The sequence below is a fragment of the Sciurus carolinensis genome, chromosome 1, assembly GCF_902686445.1.
Source record: "Sciurus carolinensis chromosome 1, mSciCar1.2, whole genome shotgun sequence".
NCBI lineage: Eukaryota > Metazoa > Chordata > Mammalia > Rodentia > Sciuridae > Sciurus > Sciurus carolinensis.
Window position 1 is genome coordinate 206,969,638 of NC_062213.1, and position 23,147 is coordinate 206,992,784.

General features: G+C 64.0%; 1 protein-coding gene across 6 annotated transcripts in view; it reads left to right on the plus strand.

Moving 5' to 3' along the window:
• The window catches only part of Megf6 (multiple EGF like domains 6), a 96,089-nt gene that overhangs the window by 15,867 nt on the left and 57,075 nt on the right, over positions 1–23,147 (plus strand). For 5 of the 6 annotated variants that reach the window (XM_047565615.1, XM_047565616.1, XM_047565617.1 and 2 more), the window contains exon 4: positions 6,207–6,311. The exons of the other annotated variant lie outside the window; for it this stretch is intronic. In XM_047565615.1, the coding sequence (XP_047421571.1) occupies positions 6,207–6,311 (105 nt within the window). The remainder of the gene's footprint in view (positions 1–6,206; positions 6,312–23,147) is intronic. 6 annotated transcript variants of the gene reach the window in all.

Genomic DNA, 23,147 nt, shown 5'->3' on the forward strand with positions numbered 1-23,147 from the left:
AGGCCAGAGGGAGGGCAGTTCCCCAGGGCCACCGTGTCCCCAGGGCCACCGCGACAAAGGCCTGCAAGCTGGGCCCTCGCAGTGCTGGCAGCTGGACGTCTGAAATCAAGGTCTGCAGGGCCCCGCTCCCTCCAGAGGCTCTAGGGAGGGTTCGTCCTGTGTCCTGCAGCTCCTGGCTCCCTGGCCACCCTGGGGGGTCTCTGCCTCTGCCTTCGGTGGCCTTCTACTCTGTGTCCTTCTTTTGTCTCATGTAAGGACACTCTTATGGGATTTAGGGTCCACCCTAACCTAGCACGTCCTCTTTTCCATCTTGATCTAAATCTCACCTACGAAACCCTTTTCAAGCAAAGTCCTAGTCTAGCGTCCAGGCAGGCACGGGTCTCAGTAGGACACGACCCACCCCAGGGGCGCAGGTCCCTGGGTCCTCATGAGCACTGGGGGCCAGTCCTGAGTTTGGGTGGAGGGAGGTGCTGAGAGGGGTGGGCTTGGTCTGGGTTGGTTGGGGGCGCTCTGTGTCTGGATCTGCAGATGGGGGGGGAGCGGAGTCCAGGAATGTCTCGGAGGAGGCCGGGATCCCAGGACCTTGGTGCCCGGGTCCCCCGCATGTGCTCAGCATGGGTGAGTTGGGCCAGCCTGGCCTTCAGCTCTGTGGTCAGGAGACCATAGCCTGGGGAGGACACTGCAGCGTCACTGTCCAGAATTCCTCATGGCCTGTCCTGGCTTCTTGGTGCCTGAGGGATGCTGGACGGTCAGGAAGAGGCCACACCTTCTTAGAAACATCCGCGGCCTGCAAGGCCTCCTCATCCACAGAGCGGAATCGGAAGGCTGTCCTCGAGGGAACCAGAATGGGCTGTGCCTGGGACCTTGCCCGCAGGTGGTATTGGCTGGAGGCATGAGAACCATGCTACTGGACACTGCCCTGGACGGGGCCCAGCACCTCAGTGGCCTGGGCGTCTATGTGGGGTGCCCAGGAGCAAGGCCTGGACCTGGAGCCCTATCCAGCTGTCAGTGTGGCAGGCGGGCCCTGCAGGCTTCCTCCTTCCTCCTTTCCTGGGACGCTCGGGGCCAGGCTGCCCCTCCACTGTCCCATTGGGCCTGTTGGTCGGCATGCCAGAGGGGCTGCAGGAAGGCCGAGGAAAGCCGGGCCGCCCTCTGCTTTCCTGCCTCTGCCGTCCGCTTTTCCTTTTCCGTTCTGGCCACAGGTCCGTCAGCCCTGCGCCCCAGCGTGGGAATCGGCCAAGCCTGTGTCCCAGGCCCTGGGCTTCGCTTGCTCCAGGGGACACAGTGCAAGGTCCACAAGTCCGCAGGATCCTGCTGTCCCACCACGGGTGATGCTTTCTCATCACTGTCCCCCAGCAGCCCTGGTCTCTCCCAGCTGTGGGCAGCCTGGCTCACAGGGCCTGAGCCCGGGCAGCTTGTGCTCGCTCATGCCACACACTGCCTTGCACCTGTGCTCACATCAGCACACACACCTGCACAGGGACGCTCCTGCCCCTGCACACCTGTGCTCACACCATGCGTACACACCTGCACAGGCATGCTCCTGCCCCTGCACACCTGTGCTCACACCATGCGTACACACCTTCACTGGGACGCTCCTGCCCCTGCACACCTGTGCTCACACCAGCACACACACCTACACTGGGATGCTCCTGCCCCTGCACACCTGTGCTCACACCAGCACACACACCTGCACAGGGACGCTCCTGCCCCTGCACACCTGTGCTCACACCAGCGCACACACCTACACTGGGACGCTCCTGCCCCTGCACACCTGTGCTCACACCAGCACACACACTTTCACTGGGACGCTCCTGCCCCTGCACACCTGTGCTCACACCAGCGCACGCACCTACACTGGGACGCTCCTGCCCCTGCACACCTGTGCTCACACCAGCGCACACACCTTCACTGGGACGCTTGTGCCCCACACACCTGCGCTCACACCAGCGCTCACACCTGCACAGGGATGGTCCTGCCCCTGCACACCTGTGCTCACACCAGCACACGCACCTGCACTGGGACGCTCCTGCCCCTGCACACCTGTGCTCACACTAGCAACACACCTGCACTGGGACACTCCTGCCCTTGCACACCTGTGCTCACACTAGTGCCCAGCTCACAGGCACAGGCACAGACATCTCAGTCACAGGCTCATGCTCCTGGATCCCCTCGTGCGCACAGATGCTAGTGCACTCTCCGTCACACTCAGCCCACGCCTGACCACACCCACATGCAGTCCTGTGCCCACACCCCCCAGAGCTTCTCCTTTCCCTTCCCAGCTCTGCAGCTGGGACCTGTCCAAGGCCATCTGTCCAGGGCATGCTCAGGGGCTCAGGGGCAATGGCCTTATCACCTCCCTTGCACTTCCCTGTGCTTGGGATCTACCCAGAATTCTGTGCTGTTGCCATCTCAGGCACAGTCCAGGGGACTTGCTTGGTGACCTCAGTGGGCTTGGGGGGCCGTCACATGTCCATCTATCCAGGGGACTTGTCTTCGCAAGCCAGGGCCTTGCGCTCATAGGCTGGTGCTCTGCACTGAGCTCACTGCCAGCCCTGGCCAGGCGTTAATCATGTTTGGTTTTGGTCCCCTGTGGACTCTGGGGACAGCTGCCCTGGTGCTGTAGTGTGGTGGGGAGCACAGGCTAGGAGAGCAGGAGGTAGCAATGGCCCTGGGTCCAGGGTGATCCTGAGTGCCACAGGGAGCCCTTCTTTCTGGAAGGTTCTGGGTGCATAGTCTCTGCTTTATCAACTGGCTTTGGGGAGCCAGCGTGGTAGGGTGAAGATGGAGGAAGGAAAGGCCTGCTCGGGCCTACCCTGCAGGAGTCCAGCAGCCCAGGAAGGACCTGAGGGCCTGGGGGCATGGCCCTCTTGTGTCCTCAGGCCTCTGGGCCTCCACCTCTCCTTCCTGACAATAGGACTCAGTCCCCCAAACATGGCGCAGCCAGCTCAACTCAGCCCGGCAGCTATGTGGGGTGCTGGGAGCTCTGAGCTGGGAGGGGGCGTTGGTCCCTCCTCCTGAGGCGTTTGTGGTGTGGCAGGGCTGGGCACCCCAAGAATCCTCCCAAGCACGGAGCAGCCGCACTGACTCCTCAAAGCGAGGGCCTTGGTCTCAGGTGCCCTGCTCCCCAGCCCATGTGGGTGGCAGCAGATGGTGACCACTGCTGGCCCAGCTCCCACCTGCTGCCAGGGACTCTGCCCGCGCCAGCCCGGGAGGAGCTGGTGGGGGGTCTCAATGTACCACCCGGGGCATCCTGGGCAGGGCAAGAGCCCAGCAGGGCACGTCTGCTGCAGTGGATCAACTTTGCCTGCCACATGCAAGGCCCTGTGGGCTTGGTGTCTGTGTCCCTGGTCCTGCCTTGCTCTGGCCCCTCCTCCACCCCTTGTGAAGTGGACCTTCCCGTTCCACCAAGGGCACCTTGGAGAGCTGGCTGTCAGCACGTGGCATCAGTCCATGGCAGACATAGGCCGTGCCGTGGAGATGGGCCCTCCTCGTTCTCCAGGTCTGCAAGTCACCCTGCATCCGTGCCACCTGTCCTCATCCAGGACCCCCACCTCTGTCCACCCATGGGTGACTGGGCCTTCATCAGGGCCACCTGTGGGGTTCCTGGGTCATCCTAGCCAAACTGCGGGCTCACCAGACGTGTGGGCTGGGCCTGGCTGGGAGCACCCGTGGGCCATCTCCTTCACCCTCCCGTCCACCACGTCTCAGTGAGGGGCCCAGGCCCAGCCGAGGGAGGGGCTGCTTCCACATCTGGAACATTCTGAGAATTCAAGGTGGGTAGGAAGAGCCCCGGGCCCCCTGAGACCTCTTGACCTGGCCCTCAGCACCCGGCTGTGCGGAAGATGTTGAAATGTCATACTCTGCCTTCACACAGTGACCACAATCCGGCCTCCAAATCTGCCAGCACCCTCGGGACTGGAGGTCCCTGACCCCTCCCAGCTTCGGCTGTAGGAATGTGGGGCAGCCCTGGCCAGCTGCACCCCAGAGCAAGTACCTAGCCCAGGGAAGCTGGGACAGCTGGCAAGCGGTCACGGTCCCACACCTGTAAACTAGGGGGAGGCACGGTCCTCAGATGGCCCCGGAAGTGGAGTGCTGTGGGGGGATGTGTCTTCAGCTCCGGGGGCTCAGCCCTGCAGCCCCAGGCCCTCGAGCGTGTCATGCTAGATACGTGGACGTCGCCTGTGGGGAGCTTCAGAGGGGGAAACTGAGGCTCCCGAAGGTGCAAGCAGGTGGGCTCACTGGCTGAACGTCAGGGCTGGAACCCCAATAGGCCTTGGCCTGGGCTCGGGGACAGGGGAACTGAGGGAGGCGCTGGGGGAGGTGTGGACGCTGGTCATCAGGGAGTCCCCTGCTGCATGGGTCCTCCTCCCCCAACCATAGCCTTCCCTCCACCCACCTGGCGTTCGCTGCAGGCCCTGCTGGGCTGTGGGCCCCGGTCACTTCCACCTGGCCTTGCATTTCTGACAGCTTCTCCCAGGGCCTCTCAGGTGCTGTGGGTGCAGCCTGGCCAGGCTGACAGCCGTGAGGGAAGGTCCCTGGGGGTCCCCGGGCAGGTCCCCAGCCACCACCTGGCGTTCGCAGGATCCAAGTGTGAAGCCAAGCTGTCCCTCGGCAGCCTCTGGAGGGCATGGGGCACCCTCGCTTGCTTCGCCTGGCACCCGGGCCCAGGGCTTGGGCTTAGTGCCGTGTTGCCTGCTGTCCACACACATGGACTCCTCTCTTGAGCATCCTGCTGCAGCGAGGCCTGAGGCTCGAGCCATCCCGCAGTGTGTCACATTCCTCATGATGGACGGCCCACATGCTGTCCAGTGTGGTGGCATCTTGGAGGACACAGGGTGGGCACAGGTCCCCCAAGGGGACATAAACCCCCACCGAGGTGGGGCCTGAGAAGAGGGAGGTGGGACCCACCTGCAGGGCACGGGTCTCTGCCCACCTCGGAGGTGCGTGCCCAGCCTGGGAGGGAGAGGGGCCCGGGGACAGCATGGGCAGGGCAAAGCCCCAGGGTTGGGCTTCACAGCTAAGCCAACTTCCCACTGAGGGTGGCCGTCTTGGCTGCTGGGCTCTGGTGGCCTCTGGGCAGTGGAGCCCTTCCTGGTGAAGAGCAGGCACAGTGGCCTCTCTCCAGAAGGTCGCAGAGCCTCGGACACTGATGCTCTCCTGCTGCACGGACCCCGGTGCCCCAGCACCCGGTCCCTGTGTCCCACTCCCCCAGCACCCCCGTGGCTCCCACCCCGTGCTCCCCCACTTGGGACACAGCCTCAGGCTGTAGGCCTTGGGCTGGAGGGAGGAGCCGAGTGTGGCCAGCTGAGTGGGAGTGTGGACTGGGCCTGGGGGGCCACCGGGGAGAGTCCTGTAGGGACTGTTCTGTGGGGGGCCGTATTTGATGGCAGGAGACACCTGTGTCTCCACCCAGTGCTGACACAGCTCTTAAACTGAAGAGGTTGGGGTTTGGGGACTGGCCTGGGCCCCGATCACACCTTGCTGTGTGTCCCGGGACCAACATGGAATGTCTCTGAGCCTCTGTCTCCTCATCAGGCAGAGTGCATGGTCCCGGGGGCTGTTTGGACCTTGTTTCTGGCCCACTAGGATGGGGCAGGGAAGATGTGTGGACAGCTGGTCATTCCCCGGGGGGGCTCTGCTGTGCTCCAGGGACCCCAGGGCTGCTCACTTGGCTGCTGGAGGGCTCTTCTCTGTAAGAGGGTCCCTCCTTGCTCCTGGCAGGAATGTCGTCGTTGACATCCACATTCGCTGGGCCCGGGAGGCCCTGGGGTGATGGTGGTTCATCCAGGGCTTGGAGTGTCTGCTCACCCAGTGACACCCCACGAGAGTGGGGCACAGCCCGCCCACCCCACCCTGCACTCTTGAGTGTGGGAATATCCAGAAAGTGTCCCTCCCTGGGGATGGGGCCAGCTCTGGGGGAGCAGCTGTGTGCCACCCAAGACAGGGTGGGCTGAGGCTAGTGACCCTAGGCTGGGCCAGGGCTGTGACCTGTGAGCCGTCTCGGGCTCAGATGGCCATGTGGGAGGCTTCCCCTCTGTCCAGGCTCCGGTCCCTGCCCTCCCGCTCCCTGCAGGGCAGGGAGGGGCTGGAGCCCCCGGCTCTCGGAAGCAGAGAACAGGACTGGAGCTGGATGGGGGACTTCCTGGGGGGGTCCACTGGGTCTCGGGCCGCCCCACCCCTCACGGTCTTTGTCCTCTCCACAGCTGAATGCACCGCAGGGCTCTGTTTTAATGGCGGCCGCTGTGTGCCAGGCTCAGCTCAACTCTGCCACTGTCCCCGAGGCTTCCAGGGTCCCCGCTGCCAGTATGGTGAGTGGAGTCCCCTGGAGGCACCAGGCCCTGCGTGTGGCCAGCCGGCGGGTGGAGGGAGGGGAAGCTGGGGGCTGACTGTCCCGGCACGACCATGCGGGACAAGCTCCTGGGCAGTGGCCTTCTCGTGGGGACCTTTGCCAGTCCCTCTCCCTGCAGCCTGTCCGGGGCTGGTGGGAGGAGGAGAGGCCCCAGCAGATGGCTCTGCCCCACCTGGTCTCAGCCTGCCCTGTGCAGCCACAGGACAGGAGTGCAGGGCCCAGAGAAGGGCGGCCAGTGGGGGGCCCGGGGTCACGCCGCCTGACCAGAGCCCTCTTTGCCGTCACCATGGAAAGATGGGGGTGCCCGTCACCCGGGTGAGGCGAGGTGATGGGTGAATGACCCCCGGCTCTTGCCTGCCCGCAGCCCACAGACGTGGACACTGGGCCTCAGCCCCAGTGCCGGTCAGGGCGTGCTGGTGGCTGAAGCAGGCAGGGCTGCCAGCAGCTGCAGGGCCACAGGGCACCGCGGAAGAGAAGTGCCTGCCGAGCCTCCGCAAGCGGCCGTCGTTTCCTTGAGCCACGAGAAGCGTGGCTTTGCTCTTCCTCAGCTTCCTGCTCTCTGCTGCCCGGGTCTGGGGCCTGGGCCTGCGGCGCCCGTGTGTGGAGCTGCTGCCTGGGAGGGCCCGGCCGCTGCCCCAGGGCTTCCCTCGGGGGCAAGCCCAGGAAGTTGGAAGGAAATCAGGGTCCCTATGTTAGTGAAGGTGACCCACCCACTCCCTGTGTGGGACACTCCCGATGTCCTCCCCTGAGTGTCTGCCCGAGGACAGGGTTCTGGTGAGGTCCTGGGGCGCTCAGCACTGTTGGGAAGCCTGGTCTGGGGCTCTGTGCTGGCTACCCTCTGGTCCGGGGAGCCTGGGCTTTGCTGACCACACTCGGGGCTGAGGGCCCCTGCCCAGCCGTCCTCAGGTGCTGCTGCTCCTGGGCTCTGGGCAGCAGGAGGGCCTTCACTGCAGTTGCAAGGTTGTCTCTAAGTGCTGGGGAGGGCAGGTCCCCTGCCTTCTCGCTGCCTGAGGCCTCAGCCTTGTAGCCTTGTAACCCTCTGTGGGCTGGCCAGAGGTGCCCACCCCTGCCCAGTGGCAGACTGGGTCTAGCAGGACCAGGGACTCTGGAGTCCACCTCGCCTCCTCCAGGAAATTTGTGGCCCAGGTGACACAGGGCCCCACTCCAGGGCCTTTCTGACTCCTTTGTCCAGTCATCTTTTTGAAATGCATGCTCTTGACTTGAGCTTTGGGGTGCACCATGGCTGTTGGGCTGGGGGGGAGTGGTGGGGAGTGGTGGGGGTACTCCTGGCAGCTGCCTTGGGTCTGGCAGGGTTGGGGTGGGGGCAAGGACCTTTGGGTCTGACCTGCCCTGGTAATGTCCTCTGGGAGGGGGTGAGGGCTACCTTCCACCACGCCCCGTCCCCCTCCGCTTCTCTGCTTCCTCTTGGCCTCTCATGGCTGCCCAGCTCCGAGCCTTGCTGGCCAGGGCTTCCTTTGCCCTGAGCAGCCTCCCCCTCCTTGGGGGCTTGAGGTAAGCCAGTGGAGTGGCCTCCTGGGTACCAGAGGGTACCGGGGCTTGCAGGGGGCTCTTTGTCAGGGACTAGGCACCTAGCTGGGGACTTGGCACCTACCGAGGGCTCAGAGTCCAGCAGGAGGCTCAGGCAGCACCTGCCGAGTGTGCTTAGTGGTCCACAAGCAGGGCTGCAGCTGCTGGGCAGTCACTGTGGGTGCCCACCAGTCGCTCAGGCCCCGACTTTGGTGTCACAGACTCACAGGTCTCTGAACTCTGGGCTTGGCTCCCAGAAGAGCAGTCCCCACTGTGGTCACCAAGGCCATGGGGGAGGGAGGCCCTGCAGGTCTGACACCTTTCTGGCTCTCTCCGAGCTCTGGCTGTGACCTTGCTGTGTCCATTTCACGGAAGAGGAAACTGAGGTCAGAGAGGCCCAGCAGGTGCTGACCACTCTTCATGAGTGGAGAACTGGGGCTGAAGAGAGGTCTGTCCCAGTGGGCACTTGGAACCTTCCAGTGCGGGACTGAACTTTGGTGGGGGTGGGCCCCTGGAGATCTGCACTGGAGGTGAGAGGGGCAGGACATCTGCTCTAGAAGGACCTGTGACCAGCTTGTGGCTCTCTGGGGTGGGCTTCCTAGAGAGTGGCCAGTCGGGGCAAAAGTAACCTTTAGAGGGGGTGGAGAAGTGGCAGTGGCTGCTCTCTCTCCTGGGAAGGGAGGGTATGCAGGGCTGGGTTTGTAGGGCTGATCCAGGGGTGCAGGGCCCCGTGCCCACAGGGGCAGCCTCTGCCTCTTCTCCCACCCAAAACTCCCACTGTTCCAGCCACGCGCCTCAGCTGGGTTTGGGCACCGCAGACCTGGGCCCAGACACAGTTGGGAGTATTTAACCAACCCCGCAATTATGATTGGCTCCAGTTTTGAAAATAAAAGCCGTATTTTTCTGGTTCCCCCAAATGCTTTCATGTGGACCGAAGAGTGGGGGAGGGAGGTGGGGTCTCAGTTGGTGACTGTGGGGAGTGCGCAGGAGGGAGCCCCGGGAGCCCTTCCCCTCCAAGCTCAGCTCCCCTCCCACCCCAGCCCAAGTCAGGCTTAGCCGCATTGACCCACCCACTGTCGGAGGCCAGCCGGAAGTGCAGGGGGCCTCTCAGCACGGAGGGGGCTGTGCTGGGTGGTCAAGAACAGGGACAGGTCCCAGGAGTGGCCTGCAGCAGAGTCCCCGCGGCAGAAGGTGGAGGGACAGATCCCAGGCACGGCCTGCAGCAGAGTCCCCACAGCAGAAGGTGGAGGGACAGGTCCCAGGAGTGGCCTGCAGCAGAGTCCCCACAGCAGAAGGTGGAGGGACAGATCCCAGGCACGGCCTGCAGCAGAGTCCCCGAAGCAGAAGGTGGAGGGGCAGGTCCCAGGAGTGGCCTGCAGCTTAGTCATTCGGGACTAGCTCTGGTGCCTCGGTGACAGAGTGGCCTGCTCAGCCTCTGGGGCCCAGGCCCCTTGTTTGGGGGCGTGAGGTAAGCCAGTGGAGGTGAGTCCCAGCGCTGGCCTGGTGGAAGGCTGGGGGAGGGGTTGTGGCTTTGCCGTGACGTGATGACGAAGTTCTAGGTGGGCCACGGGGTGGGGACAGCTGGGCTGAGCTCCTTCTTGGGGTAACCACACACAGCACCCCTGCACCTGGGTGAGGTACGCCTCAGGACAGCCAGACTGTACTCCGCAGGTCAGCAACTGGGTCATCAAACTGGGGAGGGGACCCTGGGATACCCTGCCCCTCGTAGGCCTCCAGGGCCCCTCCAAACACCCGTTCCTTCAGACCCGCCAGGAGGGTCTTCAACAGGCAGCCACCCACTCTGTCCTGCCGCCGCTCCTGAGAGCCGGCAGGTGCCCTGCCCCAGCCCAGGACCTGCAGGCGAGCCGCGCTCTGCGGGGCTGGCTGGCATTGAGTCTTCAAGGAAAGGCCGGGTCAGAGGAGCTCCAGCTCCCAGGACCCGCTGCCACGCTTGTCTTCTGTGCTGTAGGTGGTGACGTGACCACTGGTCCTCTCCGTCTTAGTCTCAGCTGACCTTGTAGGACAGGCAGGCTTGGCTGGGCACTTCTTTGGCTCTTGATCCCCCCAGCCTCAGTTTCCTCCCCTGTGAAATGGGCAGGCTGGTTGGGTCTCTGAGGCAGGTCTATGGGAGAGTGCCAGCGTGCTCACTCCTGGGCAGGAGAGTGGTCAGTGTGGCAGCACGGCCAGGAGAGACTGGGTGGTCCTGAGGACTTCCTGAAGGAGGTGGGCCTGTGGGCCAGGGAAGGGAGGGGAAGGTGCAGGGTGGGGATCAGGCCGTTTCCAGATGGGGGCAGGAGCAGGGGAATGGGGAGCAGAAGTGGTTTGGACCTGGAGAGCTGGCCGGGGGGCGGGCAGGGGTCAGCCGGGACTTCTGTGGTCCCAGCCACTCTGGGTGGGGTGGGGCAGGGGCTGGCCTGGCAAGAGCCTGGGTGCTGGTGTCTCTGCCCTGCCCCGCCCCACCCAGCAGGAGCAGTCCTGCTGCAGCTTCCGCGCCCAGTCAGTCCCTCCTGGGGCCTTGCTTGTCCTGCCTGAGCAGGAAGCGGGCTGGCGGGGGTCCCTATGGAGTGGGCTGAGGCAGCTATGGCAGCTGGGAGGCCCCACAAGAAGCCCCAGGGGGGCGCTGGGCTTGCCACGGGCTGGGTGGGTCCCAAGCAACCGTCTAGGCCTGGCCTTGACCCAAGGGCACTGCTCTGGACTGGAATAACAGGTCAGCGCCAGCTGCCCTCAATGCTGCCCTGTGTCTGAGGGTGAGTCTGATCCCCACGCTGGGTCCAGACAACAGCCAGTGCTGCTCTGGCAACCAGCCTCCACCAGGCCTGGGGCAGACGCTGCTGCCCTGGGACTCTGGCCCTCTGCGAGGGTGGGAAGGGACCCGGGGCCACCCTGTCTCCCCTTGGTGTCTCCTGGAAGGGCAGGCCCTGGCAGGCCTCTCCATCTTGCCGGTGAAAGAAATCTTGCCCTGGCTGGAGCTGAGGCTGGTCCACCTGCCACCTGCCCAGGGTCACTATTCTGAGGCCCTCGGCTGCAGAGGCCCTGACCCAGGCCGATTCCTTAGGGAGCCGCTTAGTTTCTGTCCTTTGAATGTGGTCTCAGGAGATGACTCGGATCCTGGGCTGTGGTTCCCAGCGTCCACGCTGTTCCCTTCACTTGTCCACTGGCTAAGAAGAACTGAAGGTGTCCCATTTGGGGCTGGAGCTGGCTGTGAGGAGGCCCGTCCAGGGAGGCTTTCTGTGTTTGGTTGGGGAGGGATCCCAGCATGCTCTGGGGAGCTGGACACACCCGCAGGACTTGGTCACGGGCCTTGCTCCCTGGCTCCCAGGCAGACGGGCCTGGGTCTCTGCTGAGTGCTGGGTTCCCCCAGTCGAGTGGATTTGCAGGCCAGGTTGGCACTGTGGAGGGGCTGGTGGTGGTTCTGGGCCCACCTCTGGTCGGGGGTCATAGCTGGTGTGGATGCTTTGTGCCATGGAGGAGGGTGGGCCAGGCAGTCGCAGGGTGCTGACCGGATATGTGACGGGCACCCTGAGGAGACAGGTGCTTCATGTGGTGCAGGACCCCTGAGAGCGGGGCCGGCTGTGGGCAGGGGAGGCTGGCTCTGGGCTCAGTGTTGGGCTGTGCTTCTCAGGGGCCCCTGACCCCTGGCCCCTGGCCCTGACCCCTCCTGGTTTCTGACCACAGGTCCAAGCCTTTCTGGGTGATGCAAAACCCCCACAGAGCAGTAGCCTGTGGTGACCCCCTCCACCACAGAGTAGCTAGAGCTGCCCCTGGCTCTGCTCTGCTCCCTGCCTGCCTGCCTGAGGGGACAGCGTGGCCATGGCCTTTGCTTGTCCGCACATGCCTGCCTGAGCTGCACTAGCTGCTCTCCTCTGGGGGACGGCTCCTCCACGTCTCCAGAGCCCCAGGCCCTGCAGGAGCCTGCCATGGCCCCTTGCTGCCCGGGGTGGAGTGGAGGAGAGGGCATGGTGGCTGCTGTGGGGAGCATGGGCTGGGCAGGTGGCTTGCGTCCTCTGCAGGCAGTCGAGAGAATGGAGACCTGCTGAACTCCCCCATCCAAGAGGCTGACTGGGAGGACACGTGTTGGCCCAGTGAATCGTTTAATCAGCAGGTTTGTCCCCTCCCCTGCCACCCACAAAGCGCCTCTGTCTCTCTCTCCAGAATGGCTGGTCCAGCCTGGCCTGGCTCTGTGCGCAGTGGGGCTGTGTGGCCTCTCCCAGGGCCAGCTTCAGGGACGGGTGGTCTCTTAATGACGTAATTACACAGAGACGCTGAGAGGCAGGTGCTCCCAGGCGTGGCGGGGGGGGGGGGGTATCTGTGAGCTCACCCCACGGCCCGAGCCTCCGGCAGCTCAGTGGGCTGGGACAATGGTCCAGCAGCCGCTGAGGCTCAGGAGTGGACGGCTCTGCCTTCAGAGGAGGTTGTGGCCCCTTGGCTCTTGGGCTGCGCTGGGCTTGGATCCCCCTGGGCCTCTGCCTCCTCCCAGGTGGTCTGACTGGACAGTGCTCCCCAGCTGTCCCTTGGCCTCTTAAGTCCTTTGAAGCTGCCCTCGCCCTGCCTTGAGACAGTGTCCTGTCCACGGCCCTTGGGGCCAACGAGGCTCCCTGGATGACAGGGCACCTGGGTGTGTGCCCTGGTGCTGACCATAGTGTGCCCAAGCAGGGCAGGTTCTTGTCCCTTTTCACCGCTGGGACATGAGCCCCCTGCTGCCTGAGTATCTGGGACTCGATGACACGTTCCACCCCCAGTGCAGGGCCAGAGGCTTATGGAGGGGCCTGGAGGGTTGGGGCCACCGTGTGGCCGGGCGCCTGGTGCTGGTCCCCGCCGTCCTGCCCTCGGGGGCGTGGCTGCAGGAGGGCTCTCGGGGAGCGCTTGGGGCTGAGGGCCACGCCCAGGCCTCTGGCAGACCTTTTCCTGGCAGCCCTGGCCATGAAGCCCAGCCTCTGCCCACCCGCCAAGAAGCTGCGGAGCCAGATTTAACAGCCCCCGCTGGCCGGGCTGAGGGTGAGCGCTTTCTATTCTGAGCAGAGGAGAGGCTGGGCACGCAGAGGAGGCCGGAGGCAGCCTGGCGCCGCGTGGAGATGCCCTCGGCTGCTGGCTGCTCTCCCCTGCTGGGCTCTCAGACCCCGAGGCTCAGGCTTCCTCTAGTGGCAGAGGGTCCGTCCCAGTCCAGGGGCTGCAGAGGGCATGGAGGACCGTGTCACAGCCCTGCGGTTGGCCGACGGGGAGCGTGCTGCCGGGAGGGGCTGGAGGGCACTGATGTCACAGGGCGCAGGCAGGCAGCATCCAGGTCGGCCCAGAGGGCTGACTGCACGGGGCCAGGGAGGGGACCGCGGTGTGTCTGTATTGCTCACCTGGAGGGCAGTTGGCCTGGGCTGCAGTCAGCCCCTCAGGTGCCCTAGAGATGCCCCGTGTGTCCAAGACTCCACCCAAGGACCCGTCAGCCATGTGTGCACCCACCTGCTGGTCTGAACCAGTGCTCTCGAGGCCCCTCTGTCCTGCTCCAGCTAAAGGGGTGACCGGGGCCAAGTGCTGAGCCCCTGCCAGGAGGGCCTCTTGAGGTCTGAGCCCCGGAGGCCTGGTGCCACCTGAGGGCTCCACAGTGTGTGCTCGCTGCAGAGGCCTGTGTCCTGGCCAGCTGGCTCTGCTGTCCCGTGCACTGTGTCCTCATTGCCCAGCAGTCTCTGAGGAGCCCCTGCCCGGCGACCATGCCGGTGGTCATGCGGGTGGTGCGGCAGGTACCTTAAGGAGTCAGTAGGGTGCGCAGAGTGAGCACACAGGAGGCTGCTGGTCTCACGCCTGGGAGCCTCATCTGAGTGTCCCTGTCCCCAGCGTGGCAGTGGTGGTGAGGGGCCCTGGGGCAGCAGCTCACGTGAGCTGAGCCCACTCTGGTCTGCTGGAGGGTCTCCGCTGCCGTGGAGCTGGCTCCAGTGAGGGACGGGGAGGGCTGCCGTCGCCCTGCACCCTGCTGTCAGTGCCGCCGCAGCAGACCCCAGAGGGCAGTCCCCGCAGTCCCACATTGGTGCCCGTCCTGGGCAGGGACTCGGGGTGCGTGTGTGAAGGGGCCAGCTTTGGACTGGGCGAGCCCTGCACGGGAAGGGGAAGGCTCTGCCCTGTGTGCCTTCCAGAGGGACTGGGTGTCCAGTTGCTGTGTGGCAGGTCCTTCTCACACCTCTGGCCCCTGGCCCTGGTGGGATGCCAGGTATGGAGATGGTACCATCTTGCCAGCTATCACAGGACAGCAGCAGGTCCCAGGTGCCCCAGCTGCTGGTGTGGCATCCCTGTGGGGTTTGGCACTAAATCCTGCCCAGGGTGTCTGACCGCTTGCTATGTCCATTTCCTCCTTGGGAAATAGGAGGCCACTGTCAGTGTCAGATGGGACTTGTGACACACTCAGTCTGTGAGTACTGAGTAGTGGCTCAGAGGTCGGGGGAGAGGCACCTGCTCCCTCGGAGCCTGAGCTGCTTTGGACCTCTGCAGACCCCGCCTTGCAGCTAAGGCCCCCCAGGTATCTCTGGGACTGCCACACCGGCTTGGTGCTGAGCCCTCAGGCAGCACTGCCGTCTCCAGCCACTCTGGTTGGCCAGGGTTGGGACTCAGCCACAGGATCCTTCCAGCAAGAAGATGCCAGGGTTTCCAGGTGGCCTGTGAGCTGCTCCTGTTCTTGGTCTGGGCCAGAGTTTGGCTGGCATCTCCTGTCCTCTCTACCCAAATGACAGCTACCAGAGCTGTAGCTGTTCAGGAAAGCAAATTCCAGGCAGCCTGCTGCTCCCTGGCTTTTAGGGTTCTGGGGGCACGTGCTGCGATCCCGCTTCCAGCAGGAGGATCAACGAGGGCGGCGAGGAGGGCGCTGGCTGCTCCTGGGACTGGCTGCAGGCATTCCAGAGCAGGGCCTGGCCTCTGTGCCCGGCTGCACCAGGGTCTGTGCAACATCACAAGGAGCCGCCAGCTGATAACAGGACAGGATGGTGCGGGGAGGAGGTGGCAGCCAGAGGCCCATGGCCTCGTATGTGGCCTCTAGCTGTTGCCAGCTGCAGGGGAGCTGCTGCCCAGGGCAGTGTCAGGGGAGCCAGGAGCAGCCGGGGAAGCTTGGCCCTCCACTGTCCACAGCGGGGCCACCCAGTAGCCAACCCCCTGCTCAGAGGTCTCAGGAGGCAGACTGACCTCCACAGTCTCTGGAAGCCTCCCTGTCCTGCTGGGTGTCAGGTTTCCATAGTGCTGGCCCTGAGGCCAGGATGGAGTGCCTGGGCATTGCTGGAGCAGAGTGGCTGCAGCCCAGGCAGCCCTGTCCCCTCAGTGAGGTGGCTGTCTTGATTGTGTAGAGCACAGTTACCAGTCTGGAGCAGAGAAACCTGGGCAGCCCTGAGGCCACCTGGTTTAACCGGGCAGTTCACAAGGCTCCTGGGTGCCTCTGCTGAGCCAAGGGGGCTGTCCCGTGTCGGGTGGGCTGTGACAGGCTCCTCCCAGGCCAGCCTGCTGTCCTCTGCTCCCTGGGGGTGGCTTTCTGCTTCTGGAAAGGGAAGGGCGGGGCTTGGCTGCCAGCTGGCTGAGGACGACAGGCCTGGCCCTCGGCTCCTTTCCGCTATGTGCTCGGTGATGTGTCCCTCGGACGGTCGCCTCCCTCACGCAAGGAGGAAGTGTCACACGCCGGAAGCTTCCCTTTGTGCACTGGCTCGCAGTCCTGGGAGGTGATGCTGGCGGGGCCAGGAGGCCTGTTCCCAGCCAAGTAAGAGGGCCCAGTGCTGGCCAGTTGCCTTTCTGGGGGACTCTGGGTCCAGGGCTGGGATCGCAGCTTTGTCCACATGGAGGCTGTGGCTGCTGATGCTTTGAGAACCTCCAAATGGCCAACAGCTAGGTGTGCCTCTGCCCCGTGTTCACATTGCCAAGGGGACACTCAAGGGTGAGCTCTGCCTCCCACTCTTAAGGGTTTTTGCACCTGTGCCCTGTGCTGACCTGTCCACCCCAGTCCTCTCCAGCTGCACAGCCCCTGGGTGGTGTCCCCAAGTGCCCCTAATGACAAGGGAACAGGATCTGCAGCCCAAGGGGTAGCAGGATGCAGGGTGAGACATAGAGCTGGGGGTGGAGAGACTGGCCAGCGAGGCAGGTCTGTCCTGTGTCCCTCTGTCTCATGATGTGCACTGGCCACAATCAGGGTTACAAGGACTGGGTGTGGTGACATCCTCAGGAACAAAGAGGGCTGTCCTGGAGGGGTGGGAAGACAGGCCCTGGTGTGGCCAGGGGGAGGCAGAAGCTTCTGGTCTTCGGGTCCAGTGAGCAGCCTCTGAGCACCACTTTCAGGAGAGGTCTTGGGCAGTGTGGTCCCTGTGGCCTGAGGGCCCAGGGCTGTTGGAGGGTGGGGAGCAGCCTCTCCCCACAGATGGGCACTCTCCCTGGCCTGAGATTGAGATGGCACTTCTGCCAGGGGGGCAGCCCAGATTGCACCACACATGGTCAGAGGGCTCAGAAGGCTGTCTGGCCAAAGCCCCACCAGGACTGTTGCCTACAGGGGCAACTGTGCCTGAGGACCCTTGGGAGGCCGAGGCTGCAGGGGATGGGAAGATGCCCCAGCAGAGTCAGCTGGCCTGGGGCACAGGCCTGCAGAGCAGGAGGGCAGGCAGCTGGCCCCTGTCCACCCAACCATGTCCACTGAGCTCGACCCCAGGTGAGGCCCGTGTGATCACCCACCACGGCTGCTGCCTCGTTCACCTCTCCATGCGGAGCAGGGCAGGGCCTGGCGTTCCCCCGCCCCGGGGTGGTCCTGGCCGGTGCCCTTGGTGCCCTGAGGGTTGGGGGTGGGAGGGAAGGCGAGGGGCTGGCCCAGACCCTGCAACTCCACACAAGCTTCCCCTCCTTGGCTGGGGGCACCCAAGGTCAGGACTCCCTGTTTTCCCTGTGATTCCAAGTCTTTCCCTTGGTGGCAGAAAGGGTTGAGAGAAGGGCCCCCAAGCAGCCAGGCCCAGCACAGGGCAGGTTTAGGGGCTCAGACCCCCTCCTGGGAGTGGCCCCTGCTGCCGCCCTGATCCTCAGCCCCCATCCTGCCTCAGGTCCAGGGCAAGGCATCAGCACCCCCTGGTGGCAGTGAGAGGCCACTGCAGGCTCCTGCAAGTACTTTCTTGGTGCATAAGGAGGTGAACTGCCTGAGCAAGGGGCGTGTCTGAGGTCGGCTCCCCTCCCTGCCAGCCTCCATTCCTGCATTTGTCACTCACGCCTGACACACCTCTGTGACAGCTTGACACATGAACACCCTGGGGATGGCTGACTGCCCAGGTCTTAGGGCCAGCAGCAGAGAGGACCCCCAGGCAGAGGGTTCTGGACAAGAAGAGGTGGAGGTTCATCCATCTATCCAGCCAGCCAGCAGTTCACTTCTGGCCCCCACTGTGTGTCAGGCCCCATGCTGGGGATTGTACACCAAGGCCAATAGGCACCTGTGCTGGGGGCCGTGTCCTGGGGGCAGCGGGAGGCAGGGTCATGACCACAGCTATAGGCTGTGAGGCACATAAACCAGGACAGTGGGGTGGCCAGGCCTGGAGGAGCTGACACTGGTCTGACGTGGGCAGGTCCAGGTGGGGGACACTGCAGCCTGGAGGGAGTGGCTGGTGTGGTGGGAGGGCCAGGCAGAGGTCTGGTGACCACTCGAGGGCTGCGGAGTTCACCCCTGTTGGATTGCTGAGAGTTGGGCTGGGGACAGGGGGTCAGACATCTGCTTTGGGGGTTTCCTCTGGTCACTGGAGGCTGAGGTGGAGGCAGGAGGCCCAGGGAGGAGGCCATGGGCTGCCTGGTGGGATAGTGGCTGGCACTGGGGCTGGGTTGGTAACCAGGAAGTCTTTAGGACAGAGACGGAGCCTGGTGATGTGAGGGCAGGGCAGGTGCCCATCGCTGATGGGCTCTGCAGGTGTGAGGGAGAGAGGGCCCTGGGCTCTGGGGCTCATGTGCCTGTCTGGAGCAGGGAGGGCCAGAGCAGGAGCAGCCCAGAGGAGTGCCAGCCTTCCTGTCTGGGACGCTGGCAAGGTCAAGCCCTCCTGTCACGGATGCAGGCAGTGCGCCCTCTCCCCGTCTCGGGGTTCCCATCTGTAGACGGGCAGGACACGCCGACCCCCAGGGTCCCTTGTTCTTACAATCCGAGCATCGGCCTCGCGGCTCCTCTGTGGCGGGCGCTTTGCCTAAAACAGGACTTAGGCTCAAACCCGGGCCCACTGGGAATAACCCGCCCAGCTTCCCCCTCCAGCCAGCGTTCTCCCGGCAAATGTTTGCTGACCTTTGCTGGGCACCAGGCACAGCCTGGGGCTTGGCTCTGAGATGTGTCCTGTCCTCAGGGACCTGCAGCCCTGTGGGGAGGACGGGCCACCTGCAGAATTGTCGCATAAGCGAGGCCAGGGGCAGTACTGACCGTGCAGGGACTGGGCCAGGCTGGCCCGTGACGCTGGGGCTGAGCTGGTCAGAGAGGACCAAGAAGGGCTGTGGATGGCACAGGCTGGGGTGGGCACGAGCTTCCCGGAAGGGTGGGCTGCCTTGGGTGGGCTGGGGGCTGCCTGGAGAGCTGGGCCCGGCCCCGGGCTGCAGGGCCAGCTCCTCACCTCCACTCTCACCATGGTGCTGGCCCCAAGGGGCCCCGAGGGAGGCGCTGCCACCTGGCCGTGTGTCCTGGACAGGTGGAGAAGGTGCTTGGCTGGCCGGTGACTCGTGTGCCCAACCCTTGGTTCAGCCCAGGGAGCTGCGAGTGGACCGTCCGCCAGGCCTGGCAAGCGCTCCCACCAGGCCGGCTCCAGCCGGGGCCCCGGCCCTCCCTGCAGGGCTCGTAGCTCCACTGGAAGGTGGTGGGGAAGTGCCACCCGCTCTCCTGCATCAGTCCCCGAAACTGAGCAAGAAACGGAGCCTGTCATACCCTGTCGTCCACCTAGAGGGTGACACTGTGTGGGGACCTTCCTAGGCCTGGGGGACCCATGTGAGGGCAGAAGTCAGTCCTGTGGCTGAAACAGAGACAGACAGGCAGGGGCACAGGCCGGGAGGGCCGGGGCTGCCTGGCTGGCCCACCCGCCCTGCTGGCGCTTGCTTCGAGCTGGCCCCTGCAGCCTGGCCAGCTCTGCCAGAGAGCTGGAAGGTCCCAGGACCTCGGCCACGGGGGAGTGAGACCTGGATGTTTGGGGAACGAAGGAATGTTCTTGGCTTCCTCTGGGCCTTTTACATCTTGTCTTGTTTTCTGAGAAACAAATGGAAAATTAAAAAAAGCCCATTCCCACATTTTTGGAGGCTGGTGTGTATAAACAGGCCGAACCTGAAAGCTTTCCGAGCAAGCAGAGAACACCGTCAGGGGAGGGAGGCCTGCCCGGCCCGGCCAGGCGCACGCCGCGCTGGCTGCGACGCCCCCAGTGGCTCTGTTGCTGCCCTGGGCCTCTGGAGTGGCCTCGTTCAGGGTGGCCACAGGGCATGGGAGGGAGCAGGCTTGCCCACCTGTAGCACCTGCTGAATGCAGGTGCGGCTCCCTGGCCCCCAGAGCCCTGTGCCTCCCCTCTAAGGGCATCCGTGTCTGCACGAAGGAAACCTTCTTGTCCTTGGCACTTGGTGGCCTTTGCCCAGGAAAGCGGCTGTCACTGCCTCATGCTGGGCATCTGGGTACTGGCTCCTGGGCTGGTGGCAAAAGGTGACGGATCCGGGCACGGTGGCCACACCTGTAATCCCAGCGGCTAGGGAGGCTGAGGCAGGAGGATTGCGAGTTCAAAGCCAGCCTCAGCAAAAGCAAGGTGCTAAGCAACCCAGTGAGACCCTGTCTCTAAATAAAGTACAAAATAGGGCTGGGGATGTGGCTCGGTGGTTAAGTGCCCCTGAGTTCAATCCCTGGTAACCACCCCACCCCGAAATAAAGCTGATGGAGCCCTCTGGTCCAGTCTGGGCTCCACTTCCTGGATACCTTCAGTGACGTCTTTGTTCTGGCAGCCCTGGGCCCTGCTGGGGACACTTGGTTTCCTCTCCTGATGCCCCATTGCCCACTTGGCCTGACCTTCTGTGGTGTCTGGCCCCACCGTCTTGGGTCTCAGCTCCTGGCTGAACTGGAAGCCCCAGGTCCCCTCTGGCCCTTGTGCCCCACCCTCTGCTGCCCCCAAAGCTCGGCTGGGACGTGTTTCCTCTTTCCACGTCCTGTGGCCACAGCCAGTGGCAGCCTGTACCAGACAGGACCCCAAGTCCTCTTGAGATGTGCCTGTCCCACCGGGCAGGACTTCCTCTGTTGCCCCTCCTGCTGGAAACAGGGTGGCTATCCAGAGCCACCTCTGCCAAGGACTGACCCCTGCGCTCCAGAGCCCCGGGAGCCCCAGCCTCTCCAGCAGGACAGCTAGATCACCCTGGCCATTGGAGCGAGCCCACAGGAGCAAGCTGTCCTGTGTGAGGTCGGTTGCTTCAGCTGCGCGCAAGTCTCGGGGAAGAGTGGTTTTGGGGGCTTTCTCTGCTGGGTCCCAAGCGATGCCCTTGCAGGGCTGCCCAGACCTTTCAGAGGCAGAAGGGATGGGAGGGCCCCTGGTGTTCAGGAGGAAGGGGCTGCCCTGCTCACGCCTCAGGGAATGAAGTGGGAGGCTGTGAGGTTGTTCCCGGAGCTGCCACCGGGCGGCGACAGTGGGTAGGACGGCTGGGCCACTGTGGAGCGGCCCCCAGGATGGCGGTGTCTCTGACAGTGCTGGAGGTCTGAAGGAGAGGCCCGCGCTGAGCAAGCCCAGAGGCAAGGCCCAGCAAACGCCGGCAGGAAGGTGGGCCGGTCGCTCTGCAGAAGGGTCTTGCTGACGCCTTTAGAGACCAGCTGTCTGCTGGCGTCCGAGGCCGGGCTCTGGACCTCTGTCTCCTGGGAGTGGGGGAAGCACAGCCCACGGTCTACTGTACCTGCCCGCCTGTTTCCTCTGGGCGCACGCGTGGCTTCTGTCCCAGGGACCTCTCTCCAGGAATTCTTGCCAGGTGTGCACTTCCGAGCTTCGCCCCTGGGATCCCACCGCTGGCCCTACTTCGTGACTTCCTGCCCTCTGGAATTCATGGCTTTCCTCGGGTGGAGTTGGGCATGTCATCGGCTCCAAGATGCTTGCTGTGGGGAGTGAGTGCTGAGTGTCCCTGGTTTGTGCTCGGGTGGGCAGGGTCTGATGGGACTCAGTTTGGAATGTTCTGGAAGCCTCCTGCTGGCCTGGGGGCCAAGGGCAAGCTGAGGCTGGAGCAGCCAGCAGTGCTCATAGACAAGTGTCGGGTCATTTTCCATTTTGAAGGTGACATGTCTCCTGACAGTATGAGCTTTTCATTTGCTGCCATGAGAAGTCACCACAAACTTAATGGTTTGAAACAACAGATTTGTTACCTTCCAGAATCCCAACGGGTCTCCCTGGTCTCCTGGGCTTTAGAGGGAAGGTGTCGCAGGGCTGGTTCCTCTGGAGGCTCCGGGGCGGGACCCGTTTCCTGGCCTTCCCCAGTTGCCGCAGGCGTGGCGCACACCTCGGCTAGGGGCCCTTCCTCCAGCCCCGAAGCCTGTGGTCAGAGCCCGTTGTGTCTCTTCCCGAGTCCTTGCCTCTTTCTGATGCCAACTTCCTCCTCTTGCCTCCCCCACTTACGAGGTGTGGCCCGATGGGGCTGTCTACTGCCCGAGGGCAGCTGGCGGGCAGCCCCGCTCCTCCCTGCAGCTCTCCTGGGCTCTGCACTGACGTTCAGAGGGGTGGGGGTGCATGTGCGTGTCCAGCGTCCTTCCTGCGGTGGGCACTGAGTGCTGGGAGTCGGAGCCAGGGTTGCAGTGCCGCAGCCCCACCCCAAGCCTGGCTTCAGGGAGCCGCACCACGTCTGCCTGTTCTAGGTGGTGCTCACTGGGGCTCGCTGCTTGACGGATGTCTGTGTAGCATCACCTCTGCCCCCTTCCCTTGGTGTGGTCAAGGTCAAGGTCAGATGGTGTGGCCCTGGGGCCACGGGCCGGGCTGCAGGCTATTGGGGTGCAGGTGCTACACCTGCTGGACCAGCCCCTCAGCTCTGGTGGGATATGCCAGGACACAGCAGGATGCAGGGGTCTCCCCTGCTCAGGGACAGAGAGCCTGGCTGCGGCCGTGCTGGGAGGTAGCTGCACTCTTAGTTCCATCGGACCAACAGTTCTGCCTGTGACCGTCACCATAGAATGAGTGTAGCTTTTCTGCCCCAAGTGGCAGACTCATGGGGGTCTTGGGCCAAGACTGTGGGCCTCACTTAGGCCTCTAGGTTATTTGGGGCCACTGGACACCCCTCACATCCAGAGGAGTCCATTTGGCGGCTGGGGAAGCATCATGTGGACTCGAATGTCCTGTGGCTATAGCTGGTCACCCTGCCCAGGTCATGGCGGCCACTTCTGTGACAGGCTGGACCAGCCCAGGGGGCCCACAGTCCGCCTGGCTTGGTGTAGGCAATGCTGGCCACAGACTTGCTGTGTCGCTCTGGTTCTGGGCCAGCTGGGGTCCTATCAGTCCTGGGGGAGGGTGAGATGTAGCAGGGACTCAGGGTCCCTGCCCCCAGGCTGCCTGTGCCAAGGCCCTTCGCTGGGTGGTAGGGGGACAGTTTTGAAGTGGAGCTCGCTTTGGGCAACTTTTGCCCGAAGTTGGGAGGGCCCTGAGCTCAGAGGAATCAGTGCCAACTCTGGTGGGATATGCCAGGACACAGCAGGACGTAGGGGTCTCCCCTACTCAGGAGGAAGCCTGGAGGGCAGGTTCTGAGGCCATGGGCCCATGGCCCTCAGCTCCAGGGCTCCTCAGCAGGAGCCTCACCTGGACGGTGGCTTCCTGCAGGCCAGCCACAGGTCCTGGGAACCGCGTGGGGACATTTTGAGCTGGGGCCCTGGTGGCTTTGTCATGGAAGGGGCTGGGCAAATGAGTGACCTCTGCCTTCTGCTGCTGCTTCTCTGGCCTCCTTTGTGTGGCTGCCTGTGGGTCTAGGCTGGCGTCTCCGCAGCCCCTAGACCCTGTGCCTGGCAAGAAGCCCATCTTGGTCCCTTCTGCCTCCCCGCTCCCCAGGACAGGAGAGGGTGGGCAGGAAGGGCACCTTTCCCTGCTCTGAAGAGGCTGGTAGAGGCTGGTAGAGGCTGAGATGTGGGGAGCTGAGCCAGTGGGCTAGGCTGCCACCACCCAGCTGTCAGCCAAGCGTCTGTGTCCTCTTCTTATGACAACGCGAACCTGTGTGGTGGCGTCGTAGAGGATGGCCGGCTTGAGGGGCTTGAGGTGGGAGGCTGTCCTGGATTGCCCAGAGGTCCTAAGTGCCATCACAAACGTCCTTGTGGCAGATGGACACAAGGGGAGGACCCTGG